The 26,162-nt window shown below is 39.2% G+C and overlaps 1 protein-coding gene across 1 annotated transcript; it reads left to right on the top strand.

Moving 5' to 3' along the window:
- The first annotated feature begins 21,717 nt into the window (after positions 1-21,717).
- LOC110867005 lies at positions 21,718-22,797 on the top strand. The gene has a single exon (XM_022116154.1). It carries the CDS (start codon positions 21,718-21,720, stop codon positions 22,795-22,797), a length of 1,080 nt encoding a protein of 359 aa, XP_021971846.1.
- Positions 22,798-26,162: the final 3,365 nt, after the last annotated feature.

The raw sequence follows: 26,162 nt of genomic DNA, 5'->3' as shown, positions 1-26,162 counted from the left end.
AACATTAAAATATGTTCATAATTATATATCTTTCGATCCACCCTTATCTTTCGGTACATTAGTGATCTTTCGATACACAGTTATCACAGTTATCCTTCGGACCGAAAGTTATGTTTCGAACCAATGCCATCTTTCGACCAACTGTCATCTTTCGGTCAACTTAATTATGTTTCGGTCAATGCTATCCTTCGGTCAATGCTCCTATGGTTCGGTCAAAGCTATCCTTCGGTCAACACTACTATGGTTCGACTAACAAGCATCTTTCGACCACAACTATGTTTCGAGTAGCAATATCTTTCGACAATTAACAGTTACGTTTGATCACAATCAGTTACGGATATCATGCAGTCAATTACAGAAACAGAAACCCTAATCATCTACAGCCGTCATCATCATTAACAAGCACATTTCATATATTCAATCTCAAGAACCCTAACCGAAATCATGAACAATAACCATATTCATTCGGATTACTATCAAGACATAACAACCTCATGTAAACTGATTTCATAATAACCCGATTTCACTAATATATCAACAAGTTATCAATCCGGAGCATACATCGTCACAGTAACATAACAAGCACCATTGAATCGATTTAAACTTATTATCATGCCATACAACTACAAGATCATCTTTATACGATTCCTATCATTCAACATACAATCAATTCGAGTCGTTCTTAATCAAAGCATGTAATAATAATAACATCATGTCATCAACGATGATAGTGAAACACTAACCGGATTAGGGGATTGAAACTAGTGGGGTTTCGGGTGCACAAGAACTTTCAGCCGACTCCAAGACTTCGAGAGAGAGGGAAAGGTATTAGGGTTTTTAGAAACTAACTGCCGGTTACATGCATCACGTATTTAAACGTATTACAGAAATGGGCCAAGCCCATTAGAAAAGCTGGGCCGAAAGATGTCGAAGGATGGAGTCTTTGGTCGAAGGATATGTTTCGAGATCCTTCGAACCGGAAGCTGATCCTTCGAGTCGAAGGATATGTTTCGAGATCCTTCGAACTGTGTGCCATGCTTCGTGATCTAGACTAAGTGTTTTTAATAATAAATCTAATATTATATTCTACCACAGCAAGTAATCACATATGACAAAACGACAATACGTTTCATTAAAATACGTCGCGTACAATTTCAAGTCCACAATCCAAACAACTAAACAGTCAAAGTCAACGCGCATTTAATGCGAAAGTGAAAGTCAGAAACTCGAGTTGTCACACGGACAACTTTCAGACACCACACACCACCCCCCTGTGCGGCGGCAGCGTCCTAGGGTTTTATCTCCGTTAGACGGTGCTGAACGGCGGCGGAGGAGACAGTGACGGTGGCGGCGGCGTCCTAACTTTCAGACACCACGAGCCATTCTCTCTTTCTCCGGCACTCTCTTTCTCCCCTCCGATTCTCTCTCAAACTTGAGAGGAAGATAGATGTGTGTGGCTGGAATCGTCGCCGGAGAAAGATTACAAAGAGAGAAGGAGAGATGAGAGGGATGAGAGGTTCACCGGAGAGGGTTCACGGTGGCACCGCCGTCACCGTGCCACCGCCGCCGTGAAACAGATGCCCACCACCGCCTTCCGCCTCTGTTTGGGGGTGGCCGGCGATTAGTTTGGAATCAAGAAAGTGGGGGTGAAGAACATCATTCGGCCGGTTTGATGTTTCTGTTTGTGTTTATGTTTGGAGAACATGAGATATGAATTTGGAGAGCTTGAGATATTAAAGAAGATGATATAGATCTGATAGTTATAGAGGAGAGAGGAGAGAGGGTTTACAAAATGTCAGTGAGTTTAAATGAAGAGAGAGATGAATGATTTGATATTTAGGGTAAAAGACCAAAATACCCCTTTTGTTGGCTGAATATGATTGGTGGAGAGTGGTTCTCGCAGTTCTTACAACTGGGGGTGGTTCTCATTTTAGCGGTCCCCTATACATATATATATACATATATATACACATATATATATATATATATATATATATATATATATATATATATAAAATTATGTGTTTTGATGCTTTTTCTCATACTTGTAATGCAAAAAAATAAGTGGAAGTGAAGACATTTTAGGGAGGTTTTTTTTTACTTTTTATTTTCTTAGTTTTTTCATGAAAATCTTTTAAATTGCATATTTACGATTCTGAGCTTAAACTAAAATTACATATTTCTCTTTCATTAACCAACAAAATTACAAATTTACACAGTTTGAATTATTTTATTAAATTAAATTATAGAATAATTATTTTACCCTTATTTTTACTAAACCGTAACAATTGCATATTTACCTATTTTTACTAGTTTTTGTGTTTTTTTCACAATTTATTTTGTATTGAATTTCGTTATGTTTCGCTAGTTAGTTTTTTTCATGGTCGTAAGAATTCCGACTAGGCGCCGATTAATGCTCGATTAATTATTGATTAATAACAACTAATCCGGTTTAGTCGCTAGCCCCCATCTCACCGGCTGACTAGTGATTTTTCTACGACCATAGTTTTTTTTCGTTTCTTGTGTCTTCACTGAGTCTTTTTTTTCATTATTTTTCCGTCACGAGCTAGATTAACAATTTTAAAACATTAGACTCGAGTGTTGGTGATTGAGCCATGATCTCCCATTAGCTAACAATTGCTTTTCCATCACTTCTACATTATCATTGTCCATCTCGATCATGTCACGATCTGTAACAGGTATCAAAGTCAACCAGGTGAACCAGAAAAGAAACTTAAAACAAAACAAAACAATTAAAAATGAATACAAAACAAACATATATGTATATCTGATTTAAAACAATCCAATGAACCAAATAAACTATATCAAACTTAAGGTATATGCATAGGAATGGGCAGAAACACTATTCAAAAATGAAAGAAAGCAATAGTGGCATACAGATCCTAATATATGTTTATCTTCAAAATTAAACAAAACCTTCAACAATTAAGTAATTAACTGCAAACAACTATTTAAAACATTACCCAATCAATTGTTAAAACAACTTACCAATGGGGTGGTGGTCCATTGGCAAAGGCAAAGCCTTTAAAACACCTAGGTTGGGAATGAGAAGGTCTTGGGTTCAAGTCCCACAGACATCAGGGGATTAAAGAAATTAGGCGTTCAAAAAAAAAATTGTTAAAACAACTTAAACAAAACAACCAACACTAGGACGGACCTGTAATGTCGCAGTTGGTGAGAGGGGTTTTTTTGGCGTCGAGAATAACGTCAACTGTAAAGTCGTTGACACGTCATTGACAGTAGAGACTCGCATGGAATGGAAACGTCGTGACACGAATGACGCACAAACCGCCATGGAGAACAGAAACGTCGCCCTGAAACACGCCGGCGGTAGGATCTGTAGAGAGTGTGGAAGAAACTGATGAGTGTGAGAGATTTTTTTTTTAATTTTGAAAAGGGTAAATTAGTCAATTTAATCAATAAGAAAATATACAATTTTTATTTAAGTTTGGGTTATTTAAGGGAAATATGAAATTGTCCCTTATTAGCAAAACAGATAGATGTGAAGTTTCGCTACACATCTTTCCTTTTCTTGCATTAAGACACTAAGTGTAACACCGGGCTTAGGAGTGTTAAGTTTTAGTAAGTTATTAAAGTTATTAGCATGCACACATACACACACACACATACATACAGAGGTGAGATCCGGTACAAACCATGTTGATTAAAGAAACGATAGGTAAGAACAAATCTGGTCCATGTGATCAAGGCCCAGTATTAATTACACATCATCATATTAGATTTAGTTATGTAAATTTGTTATATTGTGGACAATTTTGGTATTGGTATTGTTTAAAAAAGATTCTCTCTACCCCCAAAACCCTCAAAACGCTAGATGTCACACCCCAACCGATGGCGGAAACATCGGGATGACACGAAGTGTGTATAGATTGCTAGAGACTTCATAACACTATGTGACAATATTTAATTAAATTCAAATTTCATTGCAATACTAAATTGTCATACAAGATTCAAATAAAAAAAATAACAACATTGTTTCAAATTGTAACATAACACTAAAAGATAGATTAATCTAGGTGTGTATCTAGTCCATCCTAAATCTTGTTTCATCTCAAAGTATCACCTCAACAATTAACCTGCAACATGTATTAAAATAGAGTTCAATGCAAAAGCAAAGGCGAGTATACAAGTTTGACTACATAGCATAATAGAATAAAAACTCATATCCAACACAAAAACATATAACAAGTTTCACCATGCTAGCTAACGCAGTCCAAGTGATAGCCCAAGTTTCCAATGCGTTAAGTGCCTTTCCCAAAGTTTAACGGGAGGTTATATGTCTCATCCTAACAATACCCCAAAGACTAACGGGGAGGTGCATTACCCCTATAGCGCTACCATTGTTAAGGCGGAACTACACACAGGGATTAAACGTTCACATAGCATAAAAGTCTCAAGTATCACAAGTTTCATGTTTCATGTTTAAATGGATAGAGTATGTTTCAAATAAGTTTCAAGTGTCACGTGTTTGAATATAGAATACATGTTGCATCCCAAAAGTGTTTAAATCAAAATGGGATCGAGTATACTCACATTGGTTGCGTATGAGAATTTCCTTGAAATATCGCATGAGTAAAGATTTAGAAAATCCAAGTGAACGAACAAAGCGATTATCCTAGATACAAAGAATAACACGTAACGAGCTTGTTAACATTTAGTAGTTAAATAAAATTCCAAAGTTTTATTGTTTACATTAACTATATCGTTAATTATTTAACATTGTAATTTAGACTTTAATATTTTAAGTTATTTAATATAAATTAATTTGGATTTATTTTGAATCGTAAAAGTACATGATGAATTAATAATTTTGAATCTAAATCTTAAAAAGTATAACAGTATATAATTATTGGTTTAATATAAATTAAAAGTGTATTGTAAAAATATAAAAGAAAAAAAATAAAATTAAAATCACAAAATCGGCCAAAACTGGCGAGACTCGAACTCGCGACCTCTAGTTTACGTGCACATAGCCGTGTCTAACCTGCTGAAATCTTGAATTCAATAATACTTTAATGGCTTCATATAGCTGTGTATATAGAAAAAAAATAGTAAGTGCAGCGACATGATCGGAGACGGGATCGAACCCGCGAGTTCCGGTGATTTAACGACAACAACAACAACCAGTTGTTCTGAATATGCTTTTGTGTAGATTTAATAATTTTATTATTTTTAAACATTTATTGTTGTGTCAACTTCTTTATGTGAAAACCACAGAAGCAAAAGAAAACCAACCTATTTTTACCACTTTGATAGAACATATATTTTGGTGGCATATTGCAATTATGGGTAATGTATTGTAATGTAATGAAAAGAATCACTAAAACCCAAACATTCAGTGACTAAAAAGAATGCAATCTTTTAAACATGGACAAATTGAGAAGACATGAAGGATAAGAGAGATATACCGAACGGAAGAAATGACGCGAACCGATGCTCCTGAGCCGCCCAAAACTGACCCGAGCTGTTGACTTGGTTCACGAAAACAAAAACAAAACTGAACTTTGTTGACTCAAACCCTAACCCGAACCGAGACGAACCACAAAGCTAGATCGCGACTAACCCAAACCGACCCGAGATGAATCTGAGAAAAGGAAGCACGCTACCTGGTGACCGTTCGAACACCATCAACCATGCTTAAACTTGTAGAAGGAACGCAGTGCCACCGCCACCTCCGCCGTGGCTCCGCCGCCCATGGCAGACCGTCGATGAAAAAGGTGGTCGTCACCACCCCACCTCGCCTCTTCATCTCTGCACCGGTTAACCGGCTCCAGTCGTCATCGACCAGAAGCATCATAGGAGATCAGGGGGGCTGTGTTGATTGTGTGTGTTGGCAGTAGAGCTCGAGAGAGAGGGAAGGGAGATGATTAGGAGGGCTTCTTTTATCTGTGTATGTGTGTGTATATTTGATAATGTCTGCAAGTTGAGAGCATTTGGGAGGGGATATAGGGCATGTTTGGGTAAGCTTATTGAAACAACTTATTGACTTATTGACTTCTTGGAAAAGTCAGGATTTTGTGACTTATTGACTTATTGGCTTTTCCCCCTCACATACACCCTCTTTGCCAAACATCATTTTAGAGCTTATGACTTTTCAAAAAGCCAATAAGTCAATAAGTTGTTTCAAAAAGCTTACCCAAACATGCCCATAGATTGGGTAGCGGCTGGTGAAAAATGAGGAGGTTAGGGTTTTGGTAACTCTTTTATAGTTGGGTTTTAGATTAGTGGGTTGGGTTTCAGGCTAGATTTAACGAGAGTATAAAAGACTTAAGAGTCGAGTTATGTTTGATGTCAACACTGGAGAGCAGTGGTTAGTGTGCGTGCTTGCGGGGATGGTGACCCGGGTTCGAGTCCCGCGGTCATCATTTTTGTGATGTTATTTGCCTTTTTGCTGTTTTTAAAAGAAGCTTACACTTTCAACAATTTACATAAACCACCCGTAAACTTTAACTAGTCAAGTTATGTTGTTTTAACGAAGAAAACTAACTTTACAAATTAAATTAACTAGGTTAGTTTATACTACTAACTTTAAAATTTAACGAGACTAACTAGATTATTATGAAAATAAACTTTTTAAATTGTAAACTTAATTAATTTAATTGATTAAACAATGAAAAATTAACCACATTTATAACGAATTAAAATAAAGATAAAAGATTTCCGTCGATATAACGGATTATAATTTTTGAAAGAGCCAAACTTCTAAAAAAAGATTTTTAAGCCTCGATTTCTAAATTAGGAAAGTTGTGGAAACGCGGAGCGTTACACTAGAATCTATCCCAAAATTCATGTAGATTCCCAATCTTTTAAATACACCCCAAAACCATCAACAAGGTATTATATTTTTCTAAAAATGGTTGTAAATAACATGTTATTAGTTATACAAATAACAAAGACGAAAGTGGAACAATTGAAACCAACACAGACGTAAGTAGCACAGTCGAAATCAGCACAAACAACCAACACAATTTGATCTTTTGCTAAAAATAGTTGTAGGTAACAGGTTGGCAGTTACGAAACCAGCACAGACAAAAGTAGCATAGCCGAAATCAGCACAAACAACAGACATAGTTTTAAAACCAGCTCATTTGGAACTAGTACAAACGAAATCAGCGCAAACAGGTTCGAAATCATTAAACACAATTTTGAAATCAACATTGAAAACAACACCAAATTCAACTGTCAAGTTCAAATGGTTGATTCGGCAAGTACAAACGTAGTTACAAATGGAATGATGAAGAACGATGAATTGCTGAAGTACACTAGATGGAATGGACGAAGTACAACGAACTGCTGTAAAACAACACCATCCGATTTAAATGGATGAAGAACGATGAAGTGCTAAACAATACTGTCATGGAATAGATAAAGAAAATGGAAACCATATGAAATTTTTTATAATAAACTGGTTCATGAAAATTTCAACTTGTTACGAAATTTGATTGGCTAAGAAATATAGATTTTCAAATTTGTAATGTAAAATACGAATATACCCTTGCTGATGCTTGTAAAGTTATGCCATGTGTCCCACATATGTCGATACTTGTATATGCTCTTAATCTCATACATACATGCATACATACATACATACATACATGCGTGCGTGCGTACATACATACACACATACATCACACACAAACATACATACATAGTTGAGTGGGTAAAAAGCAAACCTATTCAAATTCCATCGAAATGTCAAAAGTTCAAAACTTAAAACCACCAAAATTTAGTTAAAGTTTGACATGCGTAAATAGTAACAAATAAATATCAACAATTGCAAAGTCAAGTTTTAAGATAAAAGACCTAATAATGCTAACTACACACGTAATAGACAAGTGCGCCTATCATTAGCATAATATAATTCAGGTAAGTTACTGAGCATCAATCCTAGGAAACGATAACTTTTACTACGAAACCTTAATTGATATCTAACCGATGTATTATTTAATTTAATTAAAACTATTAAAGATGAAATAATGGAAAGATGTTTTAACAAAATCAAATATGAGAAGATAACCAATTAGGATCAAAATCCTTCTAGTGTTTTGAAAAGCTTGTCAGGTTATGTATTTGTGAAAAGCTTGTTAGGTTATATGTTTATGAAAAACTCATTTTGATAGAAACCAATAATGAGGTGTGCAGTGCTAAAAGACCAATACCTTACCAGGTTGACCGCATAATCTCGAACATCTAAATTATAGACACACTAGATTATCCGATTTCAAGTAGCTAAGTAATTTACCAATCCCTTTTGATTTAGAGCCTTTCAAGTGTTTAGTTATATAGATTAACGAACAACGCGATTTACTATCTATAGGAATCAATTTAAAGCAAACCCCAACTAGTTTCCAGATCCGTTTATTTAGATCCTTCTCATATGTAGCTCATATATTGTACCAACCCTTGAATCAATTTATCTATTACCGACTAAGTATCAAGCCCTAATTTAACAATGGATATATAACTCGGAGATAGAATAATCTGATCAAACATGCATAACTTCGTAGAAAGACCTAGATCATCCACATAAACTCGTCCAAAGATCATTACATAGCATATAGTCATACACTTCACAAGTGTAGGTCCCTTTCCGGAGGATGACGAACCTAAACCTTGTTATACAAACCTACTAGCGAGTGCGGAATCCAAGCTAGTAAGCAAACCGGGATGAAACAAGTAGAGAAACAAACACACAAGAGTTCACCGATTAACACCACTGTATTAATACGTATGAAGGTTCCAGTTACAAGCACAATGTTTACAAATCTAACTTGCAAACTCTCAAGTATGTGTGTGTGTTCTTAACAGAATGCTCTCAAGCTCTTGAGTATATCTTTCTGTCTGTGTGTAAGCCCCTTTTAAACTAAAATGAACACACTGCATGGGTATTTATACCCATACACAGCAGGTCTGACCGAAGGATCCGATAGATGGTCCGAAGGATCATCTTTCGAATACGATGCTTTCGAAGGATCAGCAAGGACCTCGAAGGATGGTCTTTTGAGGTCTATCAATCGTAGCATATCTTTCGAGGTGATCGAAGGATCTACATTATCCTTCGATCACTCATCCTTCGAGTCAGACAACTTACATCAAACTTACTAACTGTTGCCAAGTCAAACCAGGAGGACGGTTGACTTGGTCAACTTACAGAACTGACAAGGACATCGTTTACATCGTGACCGATTACAGACAAAGTACAGACACAAGTGCACCAACAAACTCCCCCTTGGCTGTAGCTTTGTCTTTATCTTCTATAGTTGTAGACTCGTCTCGAACTTCGATGGTCTTTGGTCTTCGAGTTCTCAAAACTCTGATGTCCTTTCAAGTCTTCAATGTCGGAGGATCTTCAAAGTCTTCACGTCTTGAAAGCAGAGAGTGTATCAACAAACTACCTGTATCATGTAGGAAGTGTGTTGACAAACTCCCCCTTAACATAAGCTCCCCCTTGAGTTATGCTCGTGAATGACTTGATCTTTATGAAGTGAGATCCTTGTGGTGTTGATGATGGCCAGCGGCAACTCGATCATCTTCATCTTTTGAGCGCCTTCACGTCGTGTCTTCATTCCGAAGCTTGTCATCGACTATGTTCTCCTTGCCTTTAGAATCTGCACATGCAAGAAATCTAAACGCGTAATGAGAACATCTGCTTGGAATAGTTAGTATAACCAAATGACACACGAATGACCATGTCATAATCAAACACCGTCCGACAGTTTGAAAGTTTAATAAATTAGTCAATTTTAGTTTTAACTTTCAAAACTTGCAAATTTCGACCGTTTATGAAGATTTAGTCAATTCGGTTTTCGTTCAGATTTTAGGTAACGAAGACTCGAGCTCCAACATCGTACGATCGAAAAGAAAGTAGAAATAAAATCTTTTTGGCTTTCATAAAGTTTATATTAAAACACGCCTAAAATCTTTTTGGTATTTTTGAAATTAAAAGACAACAATTTAAAATCCTTTGAGTGTTATCAAACGACATCACCGCTAATGTCGTGCTGATATGCACCAAACGACGAAACTGTTTAAAAGAAAACAATAAAAGTTAAGCAGTAAATAAATAAATATATACAAACATTCTTTTTGCAAGTTTCGAGGGTAAGAGAATCATATCAGTGTACGGTCATGTCAAAACACTCTTGTTGTTCAATTAGTTAACATTAAAATAAGCATCCTATAACAATTATCGGTATTGTTGTCCACTTAAGCTCAACTTATCAGATGTAATCATGGCGAGGGGATACGTTAAGGTATGATTTATACTTACCGACCGGTGTTCATCCACATCACGACACATTCCCGTATCAAGGTATGCACGAGAGTTCATCTTACCGGTGAGTATACCGATTATCATCTGTTTGACCGTATAAGCTGTGAGATACTCACTTATTTTGATTTGAAAACAAGCCCTATGTGATATAATCACTTATTGATGAGGAACTTGATTTTCATATGCATGAGGGCACAGGTGCAAGTCCGTGAACAGGTCAGTACTTCCGTACAGCAGAGAGACGAACTTGACACCCAGATAAATGTGATATTTTATCACTTATTAGTTTGGACATGTGATTGTTTATCACTTATTGAGGTCGAATGCAGTATGTAATATGTACACGTATGTATAGTATCATGGAAGATCTAGACTTGCGTCCCCGTTATTTTTCGGTAAAAGATACAACCATGATACCCAGATGATAAGCAGCATAAAGACCGAATATCTCAGAACCTCGGCAATCTATCAAACGAAATTTCGGTACTAAGACCATATGCCAATGGATGGTTCCCACCTGGTCTTCAGTCGATTAAGATTTATATCACCCTGCACACTTTAAAAATGATTGTGAGCCTACCGATACATCTTATATAGAGCTGCTTATCGTTTTACATTTAAGGTTTAAAGAGGTTTGGATAGACCACTGATGTACTATCATTTTCTCTTTTGCTCGCCAGGAAACTCATTTTTGTTTTTCTATTGTTTTTGTGTTTTTGAAATTTTTCAATGTTTTTGGATTTTCAGATTTTCGGATTTACTCCCCCTAAAATCAATAAACTAAGACAAATTTAAAACGCACAAAGATATTTACAAAAATGATTTTCCGATGTTGGTTTACTCTTGCTTGACCTTAATGCCGTTTACCAATAATAAGAAGTCAAATCTAGATTTGTCAAAAGCTTTGGTAAATAAGTCGGCACGTTGGTCATCGGTGTGGACCTTAACAACATCGATTAGCCTTTTCTCAAAGCAATCACGTATGAAGTGATATTTGATTTCGATGTGTTTGGTCTTTGAATGCTGCACAGGATTTTTAGTGATATCTAAAGCAGCAGAATTATCAACGTAAATAGGAGTAGTTAGGAATTCAAAACCGTAGTCCCGCAATTGTTGTTGGATCCAAAGAACTTGGGAGCAACAACTTGAGGCAGCAATGTATTCAGCTTCGCATGTTGATGTAGCGACGCATGTCTGCTTCTTGCACTGCCATGTGACTAGGCGATTTCCTAAAAACTGACATCCAGCCGTTGTGGATTTGCCGTCGATTTTGCATCCGCCAAAATCAGAATCACTGAATGCGACCAAGTCAAAGTTATTATCCCTAGGATACCACAGACCGGTGTCGGGGTACGCCTTCAAATAACGAAAAATCCTTTTTACAGCTGCAAGATGTGAGGCCTTCGGGTTAACTTGATATCTGGCAAGCAGGCACGTTGGGTACATTATGTCTGGCCTTGATGCTGTGAGGTACATAAGGGATCCGATCATCGCGCGATAGTATGAAGGGCTAACAGGTTCACCCTTCAAGTCAGGAGTTATTCCGTGATTAGTTGGCAATGGGGTACCAATGGGCGTTGCATCGGACATCTGGAACCGGCTCAAGATGTCACCAACATATTTAGTCTGATGGATGAATATCCCAGACTCCGTTTGTTGCACTTGTAGGCCCAAGAAGAAATTCATTTCCCCCATAGCACTCATCTCGAATTTATCCTGCATAATGCGCTCGAAATTCCTACACAAAGCATCATTAGTAGAACCAAAAATAATGTCATCAACATATACCTGTACCAGAAGAAGATCTCCATCTTGTTCTTTGATGAAGAGAGTACAATCGATAAGACCTCTTCGAAAACCATTCTCCAGCAGATAGGTAGATAAGGTTGCATACCAAGCTCGTGGCGCTTGATGAAGACCATAGAGAGCTTTGTTGAGCAACCAAACCCGATCGGGATGGACAGGATCTTCAAAACCTGGAGGCTGTTCGACATATACCTCTTCTTCAACCACACCATGTAGAAATGCACTTTTGACGTCCATCTGGTAAACCTTGAATCCTTTGAATGAGGCATAGGCCAGAAAGATCCGAATAGCTTCCAGACGTGCAACAGGTGCATACACTTCGTTGTAGTCGATCCCTTTAATCTGACGAAAACCTTGAACGACTAAACGAGCTTTGTTCCGAATAACCACTCCACGGTCGTCTTTCTTGCATTTGAAGACCCATCGAGTGCCAATCTTCTTGTAATTCTCAGGTTTTTCAACAAGCTTCCAAACACCAAGCTTGTGAAATTGCTGTAATTCTTCCTGCATGGCTTCAACCCAAGCACTGTCTTTCAATGCTTCTTTCCACGACTTTGGTTCTTCTTGTGATACATAACACGCGAAGGACCAGTCATTTTGTTGACCAGATTCTCTTATAGCTGAATACAAACCAGCATTCCGGTTGTTTCTCAGCTGATTACGCGTCTGCACACCGCGATGGACATCTCCTATGATATTCTGCTGGGGGTGGGTATCGTGAATCCTCATTTCAGGATTATCTGGCACACGAGCATTGATACCCAAATTGGTAAGATTAAGATCAACAACCAACTCCACACCAGGAATGTGGGTAGAGGTGGATGCATTCCCTTCAGCAGTATCTATATTCTGCGTATGAGGTGTATCACCAGAGGCACCTTGAACAGGAGTAGCTGGAGCTGAAGATCCTTCGGCTGCATCATGATATTCATCATCTTCAGAAGATTCATTATAATCAGCAGCATCTTCATAAACCTCATTTTGAACCATATTGTTTACAGACGAAGAAACTTGAGGGTCAACAACAATAGGTCTAACCAAAGGCGAGACAGCAGCGTTGTCACTTTCTAACAACATCCTAGCCGCTGCTGATTCTTCGTCAAAGGTTGGCAGATTGAAGGAGTCAAATAGCCCATCATAATCGAACATCCACGGATCACCCGGAGCCCTAACAGGACTCGTGTACCTTTGAACCCTAACTTCGCTCCAAAGTTCAATCTTTTTGGTAGCTAGATTCCAAACACGAAAATTCGGAGTTGCATATCCAAGGAAGAAACCCTCGATAGCTTTAGCACCAAACTTTCCATCCGGCTCAATCATAGTACATGGAGCACCAAACGGTTCAAGGTAAGAAAGATCCGGTTTCCTTTTCTGAAGGAGTTCGAAGCAAGTCTTGCCATGTCTCTTTACTGTAAGAACTCTGTTCAACGTGTAGCATGCAGCCGATACAGCCTCCCCCCTGAATTGAATAGGGAGTTCCGACTCTACTAACATTGTTCTTGCAGTTTCTATAATCGTCCGATTCTTCCTCTCAGCGACACCATTTTGTTGTGGAGTATAACGAGAACTGTACTCATGAAGAATGCCTTTAGAAGTACAAAACTCATCCATAACTTGATTCTTGAATTCGGTACCATTGTCGCTTCGGATCCTCTTTACTTTCAACGAATAGAGATTCTCTAACATTGTAAGAAGATCCTTGAGGATGCCAGGAGTTGCACTTTTGTGTGCCATGAAGGATACCCAAGAAAATCTAGAATAATCATCAGTAACTACTAAACAATAGGCATCACCAAACGTTGTCTTGTGCTTCATAGGTCCAAACAGGTCCATATGAAGACGTTCGAGAGGCATGCTGACAGTGTTGATTTTCTTCAAAGGGTGAGACTTCTTTGTTTGCTTCCCTTTTTGGCACGAGACACAGATATCTTGCAAATGAAAACTTCTCACAGGCACACCATTCACAAGATTATTTTTCACCAAATGATTCATCTTCCTCAAGTGAATGTGTCCCATTCTTCTGTGCCAAGATATCGACTCCTTTTCTGTGGCTTTTGAGACAAAGCAAGTGACTTGTGCAGAAGTTGTAATCGCTTGGCTCATGTCGAGAATATAAAGATCATTAACTCTCGGAGCCGATAAGAGAATCCATTCTTGTGGAATTTTGAATCCAGGTTTCAGCACATAGCAGCCGGCATCATCAAAATGCACGGTGAATTTCTTATCGCAGATTTGCGACACACTGAGAAGATTGTGATCAATTTGCTTCACATAATTGATCTTGTCAAAGCACACGATGCCATTGGAGATACTTCCCTCTCCAGTGATAAAACCGCCTTTGTCACCCGCAAAAGCAACATACCCTCCTCTAATGTTTCTCACATCGTATAGGAGCCGTAAGTCGCCAGTCATGTGCCTGGATGCTCCACTATCAACAATCCAGTGACTATTAATAGTTCCTCCTAGAACATCCTGCACATGTCATGTAAAAACATCAGTTGAGAATGGGGACCCAAGCCTTAGTGGTCTTGGGTCATCCCTGAGCATCACGAAACGTGATATCAATCTCTTGATGGTTTTTAAGAACAATTGCTCCCCCTGAATTGTCACCCGACTTAGGTAACCAAGTTCGTTTTTGCCTACCAGTTTTTGATGATTCTGGTTTTACAGGTTGTGACACACTTGGTTCCTTTTGAACTGTTTTAACTTCAGATTTTAAAGCTTTTTCAACAGTTTTCATGTTCTTACGTCGTTGTTTAGTTTCTTGTTCTTTTACAGTTCGTTTATCATGTTTAAGTGAAACTGACCGACGTTGAGGGTGAACTGTTTCATGTGGAGCTTTCTCAACAAATTTCTTCTTTGGAGCATTTGGGCAGTTTCTGATGATGTGCCCAATTTCTCCACATTTGAAACAAGTTCTCCTTTCAACAGACTTAGGAGAACTTGATCGACTAGCAGATGTTGAACCTGTAGAACCTGAGGTACTTGCTCTTTCATCACACCCGTTTGTGTGTTGGGTGTAATTGTTATCACTGTTACGTTTCAAAATCTTGACTTGTTGTACAAAATCAGTGTTTGATTTGTTTTCAAAAGTCTCAATTTTATCTGTACCTTTTGATGCTACAAATTTAACATCTTTTGCTTTCTTCTTGTAACGAGCTCCTTTTGATTCATCCTTAGCCTTTGGCTTTGGAGCTCGTTGTTGTTGTTTACCCTTAGAAGCAGTAGGTTGTTGTTGAGATTTTTGATTACCAAACTGTTTTCTATTCTCAGCCTTAGGAATTGGATCACATTGTGTTACAACAATTCCCGGAAGTGTTTTTCCCAAAAACTTGTTTGTGTTGTCTTCAAAGACTTTATCAATCAAAGATTGATTTACATTCTTAATTGGAAAAACTTGATCTGAGTAGATTTTATTATCTCCAACCAGTGTATACAACACATTACTGCTTTTAACAGTAGACACACATGTCTCATCAACTTTGACAGAATCAATCACTTGCTTCTTAACAGATGGAACATCAGGAGTATCAGGGTCACAAAGGATGTGATTCTCTCGTGGAATAACTACTCCTTTCATCTTACTAAGTGATTTATCCTGATCACTTACAGCCACTTCTGATTCATCATCCGATGTCTCATAGTCCTCGATAATTGGAGGACTTTGCTTCATGGATGATGAAGTTTCTTGTTCCTTAGAGGCTGTGTTTGAAGAATTGTCCGGTTTGAACCCAAGGCCAGTAGCAAACTCCTCAACATCAAGAGGCACACTGGGTTCATACCGAGGCATTTCCTCCTCATCAGGCATCTTGGTATAGTTGTTCATCAAAGGGGGCGGACATTTCTTATACCCTATGCCTTTCTGATTTCCCTTTGGTTGTTGAACATCGATGATGTGATCAAGCACAAATTGGGAGTTAGAATAACTATCCAATTTCTGTTTGATCGCATCATGCTCGCATTGGGCAATGGCTAATTGCTTTTTAGTTTCTTCCACAATGTTAATGTATTCGTTTATACTTACTTGCTTGTGGTAAAGTACTTTGTTAACCTCGGACACGTTTTTCTTTAATGTTTCTATTACAGATTTAAATTCTTTTTCATTCCGAGTTAAAGCCATGTTTGCCTCTTTGCATTTCGACAGTTCAATAACCAAATTCTGATTATGACTATGAAGCTTTTCTGATTCAAGCTTCATATCAGCACATGTTTCACAAACAATAGGAGCAGGAGGTTCAGAATTTACCTGACTAGAAGAGGCTGAACCATTTGCCATAAAGGCAGTTTGAAAAGAAAAAGCTCCATCTTCAGAAAATAGCTTCTCCATTTCCTTTGATGCAGTAGCAGCCTTCCTAATCAGAATTGATTTCTGACTTTTAAGCTCATCAGCTTCATTCAATAGATCCTGAATATCATCATCTCCTTCCTCCTTCTCATCAGGCTCTGAGTGATTATCCCCAGAAACAGAGCCTTCTTCATCTGAGCTTCCAGAATAACCAGAACTATCATCACTTCCAGAAGACTCTTCTTTATGAACATGCTCAATGATCTTTGCATAAAGAGCTGTTCCACTTCCCTGATCACCTTCACCAAACTGCACTGACCAGTCACAGCCCTCATCAGCTTGAACAGCCAAAGCCCGATTGGGATTTGTAGTTCCAGGCTGTCCCTGATTGTTATTCACTGCCACCATTCTCCTCTCATGGTTTTCATTTACATTCGTCGTACTCGTCTGGTTTCTGAAGGGGTTGTGATTGCCGTGTTTTGTTGGTAAAGTGCACTCACGTTTGAAGTGCCCTTTATTACCACAGTTGAAGCATGTAACGGCATTGATATCAAACCCATACTTCGTATCTTTCTTTCCTTCTAACGAAGTTCTACCAGTACGAGCCATGAAGTCTTTGACCCTTCTAACCGCACTTGCAAAGGCCCACTTAATATCCATCAACTCCATTTCTTCCTTGTCGATCTGTTGGTAGTCTTCATTGGTCATATTGATGTTTCCAAGCTGACCTGCTACCAAACCACAGTAAGCACTGACCATGGTGTTGATAATTTCCATATGCTCCTTAGCAACTTCAATGCTAAGGTGTGAAAGATTTGAGTTGTCGACTCGGATTGTGTTAGGATTTTGGGGTTGAGGTTTAGGATTGCTTGCATAATGAGCTTGCTGTTGTTGTTGTTGTTGTTGTTGTTGTTGTTGAGGTTGTGGTTGTGGCTGTGTTGGGACAGGAATGTAAGACCTCGGATCAAATTGAGGTTGTGGTGGAGCAGCTGTTGACTGAGGAAATGGAAAGGAACTTGTGTTGGAGACAAATGCAGTCTGCAGTTTAGGTTGCTGGGCTGCAGCTGCTCTTGCTAGAGCATCGAAACCTGGAAGATACATTTCTGTATTTTGAGGGGCGGGAGCTCTCTTGGCTTTCCTGATTTCTTCATCATTTTTGTGTTCCAGTTTCTGAATGAACTCATAGATGTTGACTTGATCTAGAGTTCCAGTATGCTTCAACAACTCAATGAAAGAGCTCCACTTTGGAGGTAAGGCGTCAGCAAACCTACTCACCATGTCTTGTTGAGTAGAGACAACTCCATAAGCACACATTTCACTAATCAAATGATAGAAACGTGTGGTCATATCATTCAGAGTCTCGTTTTCCAAAAACTGAAAAGATTCAAACTCTTTCTTCAACAAATCATGCCGAGACTTTCGAGCAGCTGCATTGCCTTCTCCTCTAGCAACTAAGGCATCCCACAATGTTTTCGTGGTCTTGCAATATGAGAACTGATGGTAGATGTCTTTGTTGAGTGCTTGGGTAAGTGTGGCAAAGGCCTTATTCTCCAATTCATAAGCCTTCTTGTCATTTTCAAGCATATTGGCATAACCCTCAGAAGTGGACGCAGCAGTCTCCAGATTTTCATTGAATGCATTGATGAAACACGTCCAAAGATCGGTGCTTTGCCCTTGGACATACGTGTGAAAGCGGTTTTTCCATGATGGAAATTCATTCATATGATTTAGCTTTGGTGGACGATTGTTACTGCCCGTTTCGCTTTCACTGATCAAAAGGTTTTGAATGCTTTGACTTTGATTGGATACCAAAGCCCATTGACTTGGACTGATTGATGGAGGAGGAAACATACTCTTTACCCAAGCTGCAGCAGACGTTAGTTCTTGACTATTAGATTGTGAGTCCAAACTCCAATCCCAAGGACTTGTACAGCTCATTTTGATCAAATATTAAGAGAAAAACCTACACAACCACAAACTGTTAAGTGCAAAACAGATAAGAACCGAAAGATACAACCTGTTCGAAAGATCAATACTTGTTCGAATGATCAACAGTGTTCGAAAGATCACTGTTGAGTTTCGAGCAAAGACTTCGAAAGATTGACTTCGAAGGATTGACCACACGAAGGATCCTTATCCTTCGAAAGATGATTTCGAAAGATTCTCCTTATATTTCGAACACAGATCTCGAAAGATTCACCAATACGAAGGATCCTTATCTTTCGTAGAGTAACAGTACCTCGAAAGATGTATCCTACGACAAGATTCCTTGGCTCGAAAGATAGAACACAGGCTTCGAAGGATATTCGAAGGATGGGTATCTGTCGAGCCTCCTTGATCGAAAGATTATCTTTCGATGTCGAAGGATGTCTTTCGAATGCTCTGACACACTGACAAAAAGTTGACAGGTAGGTGGGAAAGGTGATGGGTTGGTGCACAACTTTCGGCAGAAGGGATGTGCAGGCACCAACTTTTCACCAAACTTGTTGACTTTTCAAAAAATATGCCCAAAAAGGAAAGATCTTATCCAGATCCAGTACCGGAAAATATGACCGGAGATATGGCCGGAAATTCAAAGTCACCTAAAAAAAACAAGTTTTCAAGTTACCCAAACCAACCTTGAACACTCCCGAAAGTTTAGAACTCGTTTTTCAGTTTTAAGATGCAAGAAAAACCACCAAAACGGGTGCTAAACCTAGTGTCCAAACACACCAAGAATTTGAACAAACCCGGTTTTAAACAAGGTAAAGAGCCACGGCTCTGATACCACTTGTAGGTCCCTTTCCGGAGGATGACGAACCTAAACCTTGTTATACAAACCTACTAGCGAGTGCGGAATCCAAGCTAGTAAGCAAACCGGGATGAAACAAGTAGAGAAACAAACACGCAAGAGTTCACCGATTAACACCACTGTATTAATACGTATGAAGGTTCCAGTTACAAGCACAATGTTTACAAATCTAACTTGCAAACTCTCAAGTATGTGTGTGTGTTCTTAACAGAATGCTCTCAAGCTCTCGAGTATATCTTTCTGTCTGTGTGTAAGCCCCTTTTAAACTAAAATGAACACACTGCATGGGTATTTATACCCATACACAGCAGGTCTGACCGAAGGATCCGATAGATGGTCCGAAGGATCATCTTTCGAATACGATGCTTTCGAAGGATCAGCAAGGACCTCGAAGGATGGTCTTTCGAGGTCTATCAATCGTAGCATATCTTTCGAGGTGATCGAAGGATCTACATTATCCTTCGATCACTCATCCTTCGAGTCAGACAACTTACATCAAACTTACTAACTGTTGCCAAGTCAAACCAGGAGGACGGTTGACTTGGTCAACTTACAGAACTGACAAGGACATCGTTTACATCGTGACCGATTACAGACAAAGTACAGACACAAGTGCACCAACAACAAGTTCAATAGTAACCACTTATGTTAAATCACACTTTCATAAACAAAATCGTTCAAACCTAACAAAAACTAGAATTCATCATACTAACCGGCAATAAGACGTTAGCTAGCCATAGACAAAGCTAAACAACGAGAATTCATTGAATACATGATAAAGACTAAGGAAAACACAAATAAAAAGTATCTAACTCAATAAAAATTGCAAATACAATCTCTTGTATGTCATATCTTCAGTTCCTACACTCCTTTGATCTTCAACCTTGATAAGTAAACTCGAACAACACTTTTTCGCTTCCACAGTCGCCCAATTACTTATCTTAGGGTTTCCAGGTTGTCATGCTCCTTATATAGGCCCTATTAGGGTTTTGACAAGAGTTCGACTCGTACCCTCATTAAGAAGGTATGACCCGTACTTTCACATCAAGATTCGGCGCCCATTAGAGTTTTGACTTTTGAGGCGGTGTTCTCTTTTTGTGTCTTCACATGGTACGGGTCATACCCTCCTTAACTTGGTATAGGCCGTACTAGGCTTCAAATCCAGCTTTTCTTATTTCTTCAGCTAATCTTGTCTTTGACCTTGGAAATTCTTCTTTTAAACCATAAGACCTGCAAAACACCAAAACATAAACAATTAACCAATTCGATCTAGGTGAATTTGCAATAAATAGCTACCGAAAATGGGGTGTTTTAAGCGTTGAAATTTATGTGTTCTTTCAAGCACATCAAATTTCTTTTCAAAGTCCTGACTTTGCTAATGCTTGTTTTTCATTTCATAAGAAAGATAGTCCCACATAGCCCACCAAGATAAACACAATGGTATTACACCTCTATAAGCAGAACCAAGTTCGTTAACACTCATGAATCATGGATCCAATTATACTTCCAAACCTGATTTCCTATTCAACCCGGTACGACCAGGTTGAAACCGGGTTATAAAAAATCGTTTTTAAACGCAAATAGTTTTTTTTTCCGGTTTTTGTGCTCACCTCTAGCCAGAACTCTATGATTTTGATAATATTCATTGTGCACCGCAATCATAGGAAAAATATGAAAACATCGTTTCGGCTCATTTGAGTGAAACCTGATTTTGAGATTTTATTGAAGATGGGTGTAAAATGTTTGAAGATTAACCCAACTTAGTCGCATGCTACATTCATCCCGTATGGCTGTATTCATGTAACTTTTAAAAGAGTAAATTGCCAAAATCGTCCCTGAGGTTTGGCCACGTTTATGAGTTTCATCCAAAACAATTTTTTTTGTACCATATTATCCTTCACTTTTGGGCTAAGTTGTCATTTTCATCCAAACGTCTAATTTTTTTTTTGCCAAATCGTCCCTGAGGTTTGGAACTTTTTGTCATTTTCATCTAAATATTTGCAAGAAAACATATGCCACATTAGAAATTTGGATGAAAATGACAAAAAATCTCAAAAGTAAAGTACCATATGATACAAAAAAGTTGTTTTGGATGAAATTGGAAAACATTCCCAAACGTCAGAGGAGACGATTTTGACAATTTACTTCTTTTAAAACTATTCCATTTTTACCTTGTATGAAACAAAATTGTATAGCTTTTGATCCTCAAGTGCCCAGTTTATCATCCCTACATAGGAGCCGACATAGGAGAAATGTTTGTCCTAAAGGTTTTTTCTTTGTAATAGAATAGGGATATATTTGGAATGTATTTATGATTGTGATTATGTAAATCTCTCAAGGAAAATAGGAGATAGGTCTCTGTGTATATATATTATTGGTTAATGAATGAAGAAGGCAAGGGATTCAATTCTAATATGGTATCACGCCTTTAAACCCTAATTTTCGATCCTCTCCTTATCGCCCCCTACCTCCTTTTCTCTGCACAACATTCTGTTCGTTGCCTTCTTCACATCAGACATCATGTCTTCGTCTCTTCATCCTGCTGTTACAGTTGGAAACATCAAAACCCTTATTCCTATTACTCTTGACATCGAGAACGGTCATTACACAGCCTGGTCCGAATTATTCAAAATTCATTGCATCTCGTATGATGTATACGATCACTTGCAGCCGAAGAAAATAAGCGAGACATCATCCTCAGCCAATAAAGATAAAGCCAAGGACACGACCTCTTCTTCACCATCATGGGAACGTCTCGATTCCATTGTCTTACAATGGATTTACGGGACAATTTCCACCGATCTTTTGCACACCATTCTGAAACCCAACACCAATGCACACGCTGCTTGGACGACATTGGCGAATATTTTCCAAGATAACAAGGCCACGCGAACCATTGACCTAAATAATAAGTTTGCCAACACACGTCTTGAACAATTTTCAACCATGACGGCTTACTGTCAGGCGCTAAAGGTAATTTATGATCAACTTATCAATGTTGGTTCTCCCATCACTGAAGAACAATTGGTATTACAACTCCTCATGGGCCTTACGGAAGCCTATGAGAGCACTGCCACTATCATTCAACAAACTAGTCCTTTACCGGACTTCTATGAAACTCGATCAAGACTATGTATGGCTGAGACACGCAAAACAAATCAAGTCCGCAATGCAGCCCAAGCCGCTGGTACCGCTCTTGTTGCGTCTTCTGACACTCGTCCGACGCCAAATTCTGATACTTCTGACTCTCGGTCAGGTTCCAGCCGTTATGAAGCTCGCTCAGATTCTTTTCGGGAACAACACAACCGTGGACGAGGTCGCGGCCGCGGCCGCGGACGTGGACGCGTTGGTTCAGCAGGTAGGGGTCGTGGTAATTCTGCTTCACAGTTCACGGGTCAGCATGGGTACCCGCCATGGACTTTTGGGTTCAACCCTTGGGCCGGCCCAAATGCCTCCTACCCTTGGGCTCCTTGGACTACTGCCCCCCCATGTCCATACCCCTCCGTTCCTCAGCGGACGCCACCAAACAATGCCGGTATCCTAGGTCCGCGTCCGGCTCAATCGTATGCGGCGAGCTATGCTTCGAGTGAATATGATTAACCCGTCTACACTATGGATACAGGTGCGACTTCTAATATGACTCCACTTTCGGACAATTTCTTTTCTTTTTTTAATGATGGCATTTATAAAAATATTCTTGTGGGTAATGGCAAAACTATTCCGGTAATTGGACATGGCAATCAAACTCTAAAACCTCCTTTCCCACCTTTTAAATTAAATCAAGTCCTTTATGCCCCTTCTCTAATTAAAAACTTGATTTCTGTTCGTCGTTTTACAACTGACAATCACGTTTCCATTGAATTTGATCCTTTTGGTTTTGTTGTGAAGGACCTCAAGACCCGGACCCCTATCCTACGATGCAATAGTCCGGGGGATCTCTACACACTTGATCCTGCACACATTACCAAGTTCACCACACCATTATCTTTTGCAGCTATTTCTCAAGACATTTGGCATCAACGTCTCGGTCACCCAGGATCAAATTTACTTCAGTCTTTAAAACATTCTCAGTTTATTCATTGTAGTACTGTGAAACCTAAATTTTGTCAGTCATGTGTTTTTGGGAAACAAGTTAGACTACCTTTTATTGATTCTTATAATTCTACTTTTATGCCATTTGATATTGTTCACAGTGATCTTTGGACCTCCCCTATTCTTAGTGGTGGAGGTCATCGATACTATATTTTGTTTCTTGATGATTACAGTAATTTTCTTTGGACCTACCCTCTTGCTAATAAATCTCAAGTTTTCTCTACTTTCGCTACTTTTGCTAAACTTATTACAACTCAATTTAATCTCAAAATCAAACAATTTCAATGTGATAATGGACGAGAGTATGCCAACTCCTCGTTCCAACAATTTTGTAAAATGGCTTGCAATTTCGGTTTTCTTGTCCTCATACTTCTTCTCAAAACGGCAAAGCAGAACGGAAAATACGCACCATTAACAACCTTATTCGCACAATTCTTGCTCAGGCATCTCTTCCTAATACCTATTGGCATCATGCCTTAGAGGTTGCTACCTACCTTCTTAACATTTTACCTAGCAAACTTCTCAATTATAATTCTCCTACTCAACGTTTATATCTCACTCGTCCTAAATATGATCACCTCCGAATTTTTGGGTGCCTATGCTTTCCTCTTCTACCATCCACAACCATTCATAAATTGGATTGTCGATCATTACCTTGTGTTTTTATAGGGTATCCTCCTAATCACCGTGGCTATAAGTGTCTTGACCTAGCCACTCATAAGATTATCATTAGCCGTCATGTTATTTTTGACGAATCCACGTTTCCGTATTTTGATCGTTCCCCATTGGATTTTCGTAACTATGATTTTCTCCACAATTTTCCTACCTCTTCTCCACAAGCTCCCTTATTTCCCACTGTTACTTCACAGTCGAACACACCCCCTATATCCCAACATATTCCCTCTTATCAACCATCCTCCCAACCCACTCCTCATGGCCCATCTTTCGGCCCATCTACCTACCCTAACTCCTTCCCTACTTCCGTCCTATTTAATGGCCCACTAAACTCACATTCCATTCCTACCTCTTCCCCCACATTATTACCACAGCCTACCTCACCACAACCCAACTCACCCCAGCCCAACTCCTCGCCACAGCCCACCTCGCCTCAACCCCACTCGCCCCAGCCCAATTCGTCACAACAGCCCAACTCGCCTCCTGTTCATCAGGATCAAATTCCTATTGTCTCTCCCATTCTTCAAGTCGATACCCCTTCGGCTCAAACATCTTCTAATACATCGATTCCTTCTCATACATCGTCTTCTCCACTTCCCTCTACTTCCACTCGCACTATGCGTACTCGTGCCATGGATGGTATTTCTAAACCAAGGCATTTTCTAAACTTATTCACCTCTTCCGTTGTTTCGTTACCTAAAACTCCCAAAGATGCCTTGTCCGTTCCGGAATGGTTTAATGCTATGACCCTTGAGTTTAATGCCCTTATTAAAAATAAGACGTGGGAACTTGTCCCTCGGCAACCTCACATGAATGTACTACGCAGTTTGTGGTTGTTTCGTCATAAATACAAGTCGGATGGTACGTTAGAACGGTACAAGGCACGTTTAGTTTGTGATGGGAGTAGTCAACAGATTGGAGTGGATTGTGGTGATACTTTTAGTCCGGTTGTTAAACCGGCTACTATACGTACTGTTTTATCGCTTGCTTTGTCACAATCGTGGAAGATACATCAATTGGATGTCACAAATGCGTTTCTACATGGTAATTTACATGAGACGGTTTATATGTATCAGCCAATGGGTTTTCGACATAAACACTTTCCGGATCATGTATGTCGTCTCAAGAAGTCTCTTTATGGATTGAAACAGGCGCCACGCGCATGGTACCAACGATTTACGGATTTTGTTATCTCTATTGGTTTTAGACAGAGTCCTTGTGACCATTCTCTGTTTGTTTATCATCGTGGTACTGACGTCGCCTATCTACTAATCTACGTCGACGACATCATTCTCACTACATCTACGGATCGTCTACGGGATCACCTTATGCGTCGATTAGGTGATGAATTTGCAATGAAGGATCTCGGCCCGCTCAGTCATTTTCTTGGAATTCAAGTTACTCGCACGGGAAATTCTATGTTTCTATCTCAGCAACAATATACTAATGATATTATTGAACGGGCAGGTATGACTTCTTGTAACCCGGTTGCTACACCCGTCGACTGTAATCCGAAACTCAGTGCCACATCTAGTCCAGAATTTGACAATCCAACTCAGTATCGTAGTTTGGCAGGTGCACTCCAACATTTGACGTTCACTAGGCCCGACATTAGCTATGCAGTTCAACAGGTGTGTATGTACATGCACTCTCCTCGTCTTGATCACTGGAATGCTCTCAAACGTATCATCCGCTACTTAAAGGGCACTGTTTCTTTTGGCCTTACTTTGAGTTCGCTTGGTGATTTGTCTCTTCGTGCATACATGGATGCGGATTGGGCTGGGTGTCCTGACACACGTAGATCTACATCCGGGTACTGTGTTTATCTTGGCTCTAATTTATTGTCCTGGTCTTCCAAGCGTCAACCCGTTGTTTCGCGATCTAGTGCTAAAGCTGAATACCGTGGTGTTGCCAATGTTGTTGCTGAATTGTCATGGCTTCGCAATCTCATGTTGGATCTTCACAAACCCATGCATAAGGCTAGCATTGTTTTTTGTGACAATATAAGTGCTGTGTATCTCTCAGGGAATCCGGTTCAACATCAACGTACTAAACACATCGAGTTAGACATTCATTTTGTTCGTGAACTCGTTCAGCGTGGACAGGTCCGGGTTCTACACGTTCCATCGCGATTTCAGATTGCGGACATTTTCACTAAAGGCTTGCCTCGCATTTTGTTCGATGATTTTCGGTCCAGT

This window comes from Helianthus annuus, chromosome 7 (genome assembly GCF_002127325.2).
Source record: "Helianthus annuus cultivar XRQ/B chromosome 7, HanXRQr2.0-SUNRISE, whole genome shotgun sequence".
NCBI classification, from domain to species: domain Eukaryota; kingdom Viridiplantae; phylum Streptophyta; class Magnoliopsida; order Asterales; family Asteraceae; genus Helianthus; species Helianthus annuus.
Note: the sequence above shows the minus strand (reverse complement) of the source record. Positions and strands in the feature narration are given on the sequence as shown.